The following is a 10934-nucleotide window of genomic DNA, read 5'->3' on the forward strand; positions in this document are numbered from 1 at the left end:
AAAGATTATAATGATAAGAGAATCATTATGAACTTATAGAAATGGACATTACAAATACGTACCAACACATAGATACTCCCATTAAACAAATTTCATCACATAGAAAGTGCTTAATTAATTAAAAATATGAAATTAAATCCTAAATTTATCAGTGTTTGGTACAATCAGTAGGCAAGAAAGAGAGTTTATGATTCACAAGATCATATCCAATATGGAAATTCATCTGTGCCAAGTTTCCGTAAATAGCAAGACCATCAACACCCCCATTAACAATTAACAAACAAGTCAAATTTTTATCAACTTCTGCAAATGTACTCATAGGTAACAATTCAACATCAGCATCCGTGAAATGGAACACAATCTTAGGAAATTTGGCCAGGCTTTTCGTCTCGTAACATAGGGGAAAGTAATCCGAGGGATCCTTTTTCCTCTTTCCTGTCGAGACATAATATAATAATTAGAATAACTAAAAGTGAATATATACTTGAAATAATAGTCACAAAATTTAATTTTACCTTTTATCTTTTCCACCAAAGTTGATTCCAATTTCTTGTAAAATCCCTCAGGGACAATTGTCAATGTCGTACCAGAATCAATTATAATATTTCCCAAATCTTCATCAGCAGCAGCAGAAGAAGAACTCATGAGTTGTGAAGACTTGAAGTACTTCAACTTCTTACCTCCAACGCTAACACTCTCGAGATTTAGATAGTAGAATGTATCGGGGTACTTTGGAATAATGGGAGTTGTAAGAACGTTAGGCCCCGATACAACTGCCTTAGGACCAAAATTAATTTTACTTGTAATATTTGGATCAAAAGAAAATGGTAATGATAAATCCATTGGGATTAAACAATAAGAGAATTTCCCTTTAATTTGTTTGTCAAGTTGTTTAATAAATGAGACTTTTGAACCACCTAATCCAACAATTCCAGCAGTAAAATTGCTGAAAGTGCCACCATTATCATGTCCACAACCAAAAATAACTTGTGGAATTGAAATATTTTGGACCTTTTTATTGGTTTTAGATTTTGTTGATGCAAATGTGAATGTCTCAGAAGCAATATCACCAACACTGTAAGAATTATCACCATAATTCATCTCATATTGACAAACATTTTTTCTAACACAAACTGTTTGTCCCACTGCCTCACATTGTTTACTATGACATCCAATGATTTTATAAGTTGAGCTTTTTCTAGGGTTGAAAAGGGGAAAGATTTGATCAAAACATTCCGTACAAGGCTTGCATTGTATCCATGTTAAGTCACTACCAGTGTCAGCAATTGCAAAGGTTTCCCTAGGGGGTGTACCAATGGAAATTTTCATTAGATATTCCGCGGGTATTGGAACGATGTCTGATTGAATAGCATGATGATTGAAAGGTGTGGTGGGATGGATGGAGGCTTTTGTGAAGAAAGATGCTCGGGAAAAAGATCGGTGGCATGCATCTCGGAGGCGTTGAGAAGGGGTGATGGAAGGGTTGTAGTAGGGAGAAAGAGGGGAATCGCGGTGGATAAGATCAAGAGTGAATCCGTTCGTTTTGGCCTTTCTACAAGAAACTAAAGAAAGTTGAGAGAAAGACAAAAAAACTAAAATGGATAAAAGAAATAATAATTTAGAATTCATTTTGATGGCTATGGATTAAGGTGAAAAGTATATTTCAGAAGAGTGATTTATGAATAGTTGATAACTAGTGTAATTTTATAGGGCAAAAAATAAAAGAAAAATGAATGCATTAAGGTAGATTAATGTTATTATGGAAAAAAAAACAATTAATTTTGATGATCAGGAAAAGATATGTAATGTATACAAAATAGGAAATGGTAATATATAAATTGATTGTTGTTACGTTCATAATGTATGTAGACTTAAATCTTAATATATTAGTAATGTACATTGCTATACTTAGGTAGCAAATAATAGGAATCCCTCTTAATTTTATTCCTTTAATTAGAACCCAATGTTTTGTATTTATCCATTGCTCATCTAGCTACTGAAAAAAGATAAAAGATCTTTCATTTGATTATATGGTATCAAAGCCTATAAGCTCATGTCAATATGTTTTTACTCTATTTTAGAAATAGGCTCTTATCTTATTTTAGTAGATCCTTATGTGTGTGTCAACGTTGACTCTTCATTTCCTGTGTACCTCAGCTCCATTTGTTGTTAAAACACGATTTGGAAACTTTGTTCATCGTTTTTCTTCTCTGACATTGAATCTGGTTTGTGATTTGTGAATCCACGACGTTGTTTCGGATAATTGGTGTTTTGTGGACATAGTTGTTGGTTCAGGATTTCTTTCTCTTATCAACAACTGATTCCTTGGTTGCTTAAATCATTTTGGACCATGTTCAGATGTATTTGTGGGATGATCATGTATTATGTATACATGCTTCTAGGTACTATTTATTGTTGATGAGTTCGTATGTTGTTTAAATATTTGAAAAAATGGATTAACATTGTGGTTTCTTATTACTTCTAATAATAAAACGATTTTTCTTTCGAGAGTAGAGCTAGCAAAATTCTCACAATATCAAAAATTTACTTTAAGGAATCTATTTCGGCTACTAACCTTGTCCTATCTCTTCTTGATTAAACGGGAGATTGATCCAAGTGTAATATATCACATGGATAACTCTATTATATTTTTTTAGCTTGCGATCACAATAGTTGATGGTTTTACGTGTAACATTGTAGGATTTAGGACTATCAAACCAACCTCCTCCACTACGTTGTCACTTGTATTAAGTCTACCAAAGTTTTTCGTTTTTAATTTGATGCATGTTATTAAGCTTATCAGAGATTTGAAATACTATATCTCGTTCTTTACTGATTATTCTATGTATCGTTATCTAAAAGAGAATAAGATTATAGGTAAATGACATGAATTTGATAGTCTCTGTATTCTTGATGGATATTTGGGGCCTCCATTTGTTGCTACTCCGATGTCGTGCCTCCATTTGAGTTAGTTCATTCTATTGTTTGGAGATCACCAAATGTAATTTTTAAAACTGGACATAAGTATTTAGTCGGATAATTTCTCTTAAATGACTTGAATTTATCGTCGCTCTGTATTTCTACTTAGAAAAATACAAAGGTATGCCTTGTATTAGATGGAGAGTGAACATGTATTTATATATTTTTGAATAGTTAACCATTGTCTTTAAAGAAGTTCTAAATTTCCAGATTTCATATCTTATCTTTGTGAATTTCAAAACATGGAGAGAAATCAGATGAATTAATTGACTTCACAATTATTAAAACATCAATCTTCTGTCTTATTGAGCATAAAATAATCTTTTTGGGAAAAAAAGTTAAAACAGTCCAAATTCAAAAAATTAACATGTACATATATAATATATTATTAATACATTCTAATTAACATGGTATTACTCTTAGTAGTTTGCCTTCTTTTTCTTCTACTTTTCAATCGGAAAATCCTGATCAAATTAGATTACAATAATTTAGAATTATTATGAACTTAAAAGAAAAGTACATTTAAAATAACTAACACATTCATACTCCCATTAAACAAAGGACAAATTTCATTACATACAAAGTGGTTAATTAATTAAAAATATGAAATTGTAATCCAAATTTATCAGTATTTGGTACAATTAGTAGGTAAGAAAGACAGCTTGTGATTTACAAGATCATATCCGATAAGGAAATTCATCTGTTGCAAATTTCCATAAATAGCAAAATCGGAATATCCCTTAACAATTGAAAAACAACTCAAATCATTAACTTTTGCAAATGTATTCATAGGTAGCAACTCGATATCAGCATTATCCTTGAAATGGAACACAATCTTAGGAATTTTATTGACAATGCTTTTCGCCTCGTAACATAGGGGAAGCGGGCCACCTATTCTCTTACCTGTTGAGACATAATATATGTAATAATTAAATAACTAAAAGTATGATTTATTATACGTTTAAAAATGGTCTCATAATTTAATTAACTTTACCTTTAATCATTTCCACCAAAGTTGATTCCAATTTGTCATAAAATTCACCAGGGATCATTGTCAACGTTGTGCCAGAATCGATTATAATATTTCCCAAGTCTCCTTTAGCATTAACAGAAGAATTCGTGACTTGTGGAGACTTAAACTCTAACTTGTTACCTCCAACGCTAACACTTTCAAGATGTAGATAGTAGAATATATCGTTGTTCCTTCGAATTATGGGAGTTGTAAGAACGTTAGGACCCGATACAGCCTTAGAACCAAAATTAATTTTACTTGTAGTATTGGGAGGATGATAAGATGGTGATATATCATTATTTGGGACTAAACAATAAGAGAATTTCCCTTTAATTTGTTTATCAAGTTGATTAATAAAAGAGATTTTTGAATCTGCTAATCCCACAATCCCAGTAGTACGATTGCTAAAAGTGCCATCATTACTATGTCCACAACCAAAAATAACATGTGGAATTGAAATATTATCAACCTTATTAGAAGTTAAATCAAATGTGAATGTCTCAAAAGCAACATCACCAAAACTATAAGAACCATCACCATAATGCAATTCATATTCACAAACATTCTTTTTGTCACAAGTTTTACCTCTTACTAGCTCACATTCCTTACTATGACAACCAATTATTTTATACGTTGAGCTTTTTCGAGGATCGAAAAGGGGTAATATTTGTTTATAACAATGAGTACAAGGCTTGCATTGTACCCATGTCAATTCACTCCCAGTGTCAAGACTTGCATAGGTTTTCATTGGGGGCATACCGATGGAAATTTTCATTAAATAATCTCCGGAATCAGGAATGATGTCTGATTGAATAGCATGATTGACGAGTGTGGTGGGATGGATGGAAGCTTTCGTGTAGAAAGATACTCGAGAGAAAGATCTTTGGAATGCATCTCGGAGGCGTTGTGAAGGGGTGATGGAAGGGTTATAGTAAGGAGAAAGAGGAGAATCGCGGTGGATAAGATCAAGAGTGAATCCATCTAAGCCATGGTTGCTTTTGGCTTTTCTACATGAAACTAAAGCAAGTTGAGAGAAAGCCAAAAAAGCTAATATAGATAAAAGATAAAAAACTTTAAAATTCATTTTACAAGAGGAAATTATGAATAAGAGGAGTTGATAATTTAGAGCCATTTTATAGATAGGCAAAGAAAAGAAAAAAAAGGAGTGAATGCATTAAGAAATATTAATTTGGTAAAGGGGGAAAATGCACGTAAGGATATATATATTACGTAATTAAATTTGGTAAGCAAAAAAATACATGTAATATAGAAACTAGCATTAAATATAGAATATGAAATGGATTCTACAAATTGATTGCATAAAATTTTCCATTAAAAAAGATAATGTTACCAATGGTTAACTGATTTTGTTAAGAGACATATATTTAATCATGTGAAAATCTTATCAATTAAGAAGCCTTTTATTTCATAAATCGAAGGATTTTAGAGTTTACAAGGCATTTACGTTAGTTTGGATTTTGTTTAAGAGAAGATCATACATAACTAATTAAATACTGTTAATATAATATTTTTAGTAAAAAGATGCTCTCAAAAGTTTTTTTTTTGTTGTTGTTAATACATGAGCACGACTATAGTCTCAGTGTGAAACCAATAGTCTAGAGAATATTTACAATATGTTATCATTCACATCAAGTAATCCAATAATATTACTAGACGAGTAAATTTAAAATCACATGAAAAAAAATTGTTTATCTTTTAAAAATCATTTAAATGAATTAAGAGCACATAGGAAGAAAAAGACCTTTATAGGCAACAATTCATTTGAAATTTGAAAATATGTCTTAGTCATTTTTGGTATTTAGTTTAGGTGCTATGCTTTTTTTAGTAGTCTTTCTGCCCATGTAGAGCTTTTTAATTTCGTGAAAAATATAGAGAACTTCTTTCTATGTACTTCTGTATTTTCGTATATATGATGGTATAATAATATTGACCTGAGATACATTTAATTGCAAAAGCATGATATGTGAGGTCATATAGCTAGTGAAACTTGCTTGGAAGTATGGATTAAATGAAGTGTGAATCCTAATTTACATGTTGAAAAATAAAGTGATATTAAAAGAGATATGGATAACAATAGTAATATGTCCGGTATAATTCCACAAGTTAGATTTGAAAAGGATGATGTGTATGTGAGCAAAAGACCTTGTACTCGTAACGCATAAATGCTGAGAAAATAGGTGTACATTCTTGAGTTCATTCAACATTTCATTCAGGTGTAGAGTTTTCATTATATATAATCAACAATTGATATCCATTGAAGAAATAAAGATAATAGCATAGGTTTGCTAGAATCACTTCTCTTATTTCCAATAGTTAAAGTAAAGAAGGGGCAGAATGGTCATTCCAGTATTATGCAACTAATTAATTACTTCCTTTGTTCGGTATTATTTGTCATATTGCGCTTTTTGAAAGTTAATTTGACTAATTTTCAAAGTTAAATTAGATCACATTAATTCAAAATTTTAAACAAAAAATTAGATATTCTAAAACTATATGAAAAGTACTATAAATTGCAATTTTTTGAATATTAATATGATGAAAAAATACATCCTAAAATGTTAATCAAAATTTTTATAGTTTAACTCTAAAAGTAGAAATCATGACAAACAATATCGGACAGTAACATTTATTGCATTGATTAGTTAAGTTAGTTATAGTTAATAACTTAATAATCCTAATTATCTCAATATATAAAGTCAGCTCGATCTTATGAAGGCTTATATGATGGCGTTATTTCTGATAGTCTCTAAATTTAAGTAAAGCACATTGAAAATTATATAAAACAAATATAATAGCGAAGAAACTTATGATATACTCTTAAACAAAGGCCAAACTAACGTAAATGCCTTGTAAACTCTAAAATCCTTCGATTTATGAAATAAAAGACTTTCTTAATTGATAGGATTTTCACTTGGTTACATGTCTCTTAACAAAATCAGTTAACCATTGGTAACATTATCTTATTTTTATGGAAAATCTTTATGCAATCAATTTATAGAGTTCACACTTGTCAATTATGCAATTCAATCCGACATCGTTCCTGAATAAGGTGATTATTTAATGAAAATTTTCATCGGTATGCCCTCAATGAAAACCTATGCAAGTCTTGACACTAACAGTGAATTGACATGGATACAATGCAAGCCGTGCTTCTATAATTAAAGTATCTTAGTCATTATTACACAAATAAAAATAAAAAAAGTTGCAAAAGTTCTTTATATTTTTTCACGAAATAGGACAAAAAAGATTTAAAAAAATATAAGACGTACGATAAATGCAAAAAATGGCTAAAGCATATTTCCAATTAAGGTATTACCTACAAAGATATTTTTTTGCTTTGAGTTCTCTATGATTACATGGATTTTAAAAGAAAAACATTTTTGTTCAATGTGATTTTATATAAGATCTGAGTTCTTGATTGTTTTCAGTTTATAAATAACTAACTAAATACTGTTAAATATATATAATAATAAAAAAATAGCAAAAAGATGCTCTCATTATGTTGTACATACTATAATCTAGTTTTTTCTTGTTAATACATGAGCACGATTATATTTTCAATGAGAAACCAATATTAGAGAGAATACTCTTTGCGTGCACTACTATTACTAAATAGGACGAGTAAATTTATACTCACATGAAAGAAAGTTGTTTATATCTTTAGTCCTTTTTCGTATTTACTTCAGGTCCTATGCTTTTTTAGTAGTCTATTTGTTGAGGTAGATTTCTACGTATGTATTTACATTTGAGTAATATTGACCTGAGATATATTTAATTGCAGAAACACATGATATGTGAGGTCATATATCTGGTGAAATTTGCTTGGGAGTTTGGGATTAAATGAAGTGTGAAACCTAACTTACATTTTAAAAAATAAAGTGATATGAATTGGATCATAATTGAAGATGGTGATTCTAGATACGTTTCAAAAATTAAAAATTCCAATAATTTCTTAGGTTTATCTTAGTATCGACAAAGTGTAATCAACTATCGTATGAATCCTTAATTTCCGTGAGCCACTTTCTAGCAAAGAATTAAAACTAAGATTATATACACTCTATTTAACACGGTGTGTATCACTTCTAGGAAATCCCAAATCAAATTAATTAGATTGTAATTATAATGAACTTAAAGAAAAGGACGTTCCAAATACATACATACTCCCATTAAACATATTAAAGGCCAAATTTCATCACGTAGCAGTGCCTCATTAATTAAAAATATGATATTATAATCCTAAAGTTATCAGTGTTTGGCACAATCAGTAGGCAAAAAAGTGAGCTTGTGATTTACAAGATCATATCCAATAAGAAAATTCATCTGTGCCAAGTTTCCATAAATACCATATTGATCCCCCTTAACAATTGTCAAACAAGTCAACTCTTCATCAACTTTTGAAAATGCATTCATTGGTAACGTCTCGACATCAGCATTCGTGAAATGGAACACAATGTTAGGAAATTCGACAACGCTCTTCGTCTCATAACATATGGGTAGGTCCACACCCGGGGGAGCTATTTTCCTCGATCCTGTCGAGACATAATATTAATCATTTATTAGTACTATATGTACACTTTAAAAATAATCACACAATTTAATTTTACCTTTAATCGTTTCCACCAAGATTGATTCGAATTTGTCGTAAAAATTCTCAGGGAGATATGTCAATGTCGTCCCAGAATCAATTATAATATTTCCCAAATCTTCATCAGCAACATCGGAAGAACTCATGAGTCGTGAAGACTTAAACTCTAACTTCTTACCTCCAACGCTAATACTTTCGAGATTTAAAAAGTAGAATATATCGTAGCCTAATATAGCAGACTTCTTTCGAATTATAGGAGTTGTAAGAACATTAGTCCCCGATACAATTGCCTTAGGACCAAAATTAATTTTACTAGTAGTATTAGGAGAATGATAAGGTAGTGATAAATCACCATTTGGGACTAAACAATATGAGAATTTCCCTTTGACTTGTTTATCAAGTTGATTAATAATCGAGATATTTGAATATCCTAATCCCACAATCCCAGCAGTATGATTGCCAAAATTGCCACCATTATTATGTCCACAACCAAAAATAACATTTTCAATTGAAATATCATTGACCTTTTTAGAATAAGCTGAATCAAATGTGAATGTGTCAGAAGCAACATCACCAAAACTATAAGAACCATCACCATAATGCACTTCATATTCACAAACATTTTTACTTCCACAAGTTGACTGTCTTACGATCTTACATTCCTTACTCTGACAACCAATTATTTTATACGTTGAGCTTTTCTTAGGATCGAAGATTGGTAATATTTGCTTGTAACAACGATTACATGGCTTGCATTGTATCCATGTCAAGTCACTCCCAGTGTCAAGAATGGCATAGGTTTTCCTTGGGGGAGTACCAATGGCAATTTTCATTAAATAATCTGCGTAATCTGGAATGATGTCTGATTGAATAGCATGATTGACGAGTGTGGTGGGATGGATGGAGGCTTTCGTGTAGAAAGATACTCGAGAGAAAGATCTTTGGAATGCATCTCGGAGGCGTTGTGAAGGGGTGATGCAAGGGTTATAGTAGGGAGAGAGAGGAGAATCGCGATGGATAAGCTCAAGAGTGAATCCATCTAAACCATGGTTGATTTTGGCCTTTCTACAAGAAACTAAAGTAAGTTTAGAGAAAGCCAAAAAGGCTAAAATAGATAAAAGGAAAAATACTTTAGAATTCATTTTCTTGGTTTTACAAGAGAGTGAAATTATGAATAAGATAAGTTGATAATTATTACCATTTTATAGCTACGCTAAAGAAGAAGAAGAAGAGTGATTGCATTAACAAATATTAATTTTGGTAAAGGGAAAATAATGCACGTAAGGATATTATATATTACGTAATTAAATTTGCTAAGCAAAAAAAATAGATATGTTATGTATAAATTAGCACTAAATACAGAATATGAAATGGAATTATATAAATTGATTGCATAAATATTTTCCTAAAAAAAAGATAATGTTGTCAATGGTTAACTGATTTTGTTAAGAGACATTTAATGAAGTGAAAATCTTATCAACTAGGAAAGCTTTTTATTTGATAAATCGAAGGATTTAGAGTTTTCAACTTCAAGGTAGTTACGTTAGTTTGGCTTTTGTCTAAGAGTAGATCATAATTAAATTACTGTTAATATATTCTTTTTAGAATAAAGATACTCTCATAAGTTTTTTTGTTGTTATTTTCAGTGTGAAACCAAGATTGGAGAGAATATTAATTGAGTGATCTGTATATATTGTATATCATTCACATTCCAATATAATAACTAAATAAGATCGAGTAAATTATATCTTTTAAAATCCATGTAAATGAATTCAGAGCACATCGGAAGAAAAAACCCTTTATAGGCGATAGTTTGATTGAAATTTTAAATTATGCTTTCGTCATTTTTTCGTATCTACTTTAAGTCCTATGTTTTTTTTAGTAGTTTTTTTTTTCTACACATAATACATATATTAGACCTTAAATTTGGCTTTAAATTTTAACTTTGACCTCGAACTTTCGTAATGCACAAATAGACATTTTAACTATCCAATTTTTAAATAAATAAACACATGAATCCTACATGGCACAATACACGTAGGACACTACGTAAGACAAAAAATGACATGTAGGACATGTGTGTCAATTTGTTCAACTTTATACAAGTTTAAGTGTCTATTTATGCACATCCAAAGTTGAAGGACATAAATGTGATTTGAAACCAAGTTAAAGGACACATATATGTATTATGCCTTTTGCCTAGGTAGAAATTTTTAATTTCTTGAAAAATATAGAGAACTTCTTTTTATGTACTTTTGTATTTTCATTTGAGCAAGATTGACCTGAGGTACATTCAATAGCAGAAGCATGATACGTGAGGTCATAATTAGGGGCGAA

At 30.5% G+C, this 10934-nt stretch overlaps 3 protein-coding genes across 3 annotated transcripts; all 3 read right to left on the minus strand.

Annotated features, from left to right (window-relative positions):
* Nucleotides 1-148: 148 nt before the first annotated feature.
* LOC107028312 (aspartic proteinase CDR1-like) lies at nt 149-1629 on the minus strand. Its single transcript, XM_015229341.1, has 2 exons — nt 516-1629; nt 149-435 (listed from the first exon to the last, which is right to left on the minus strand). The coding sequence occupies exons 1-2, from the start codon at nt 1627-1629 to the stop codon at nt 149-151; spliced, it is 1401 nt and encodes a 466-aa protein (XP_015084827.1).
* Nucleotides 1630-3500: 1871 nt separating this feature from the next.
* LOC107028096 (aspartic proteinase CDR1-like) lies at nt 3501-5075 on the minus strand. Its single transcript, XM_015229149.2, has 2 exons — nt 3974-5075; nt 3501-3882 (listed from the first exon to the last, which is right to left on the minus strand). The coding sequence occupies exons 1-2, from the start codon at nt 5073-5075 to the stop codon at nt 3605-3607; spliced, it is 1380 nt and encodes a 459-aa protein (XP_015084635.1). The 3' UTR covers nt 3501-3604.
* Nucleotides 5076-8109: 3034 nt separating this feature from the next.
* Nucleotides 8110-9775, minus strand: LOC107027354 (aspartic proteinase CDR1-like). Its single transcript, XM_015228530.2, has 2 exons — nt 8617-9775; nt 8110-8541 (listed from the first exon to the last, which is right to left on the minus strand). Exons 1-2 carry the CDS (start codon nt 9737-9739, stop codon nt 8258-8260), a joined length of 1407 nt encoding a protein of 468 aa, XP_015084016.1. The 5' UTR covers nt 9740-9775; the 3' UTR covers nt 8110-8257.
* Between the last annotated feature and the right edge of the window lie 1159 nt (nt 9776-10934).

This window comes from Solanum pennellii, chromosome 8 (assembly GCF_001406875.1).
Source record: "Solanum pennellii chromosome 8, SPENNV200".
Classification (NCBI taxonomy): domain Eukaryota; kingdom Viridiplantae; phylum Streptophyta; class Magnoliopsida; order Solanales; family Solanaceae; genus Solanum; species Solanum pennellii.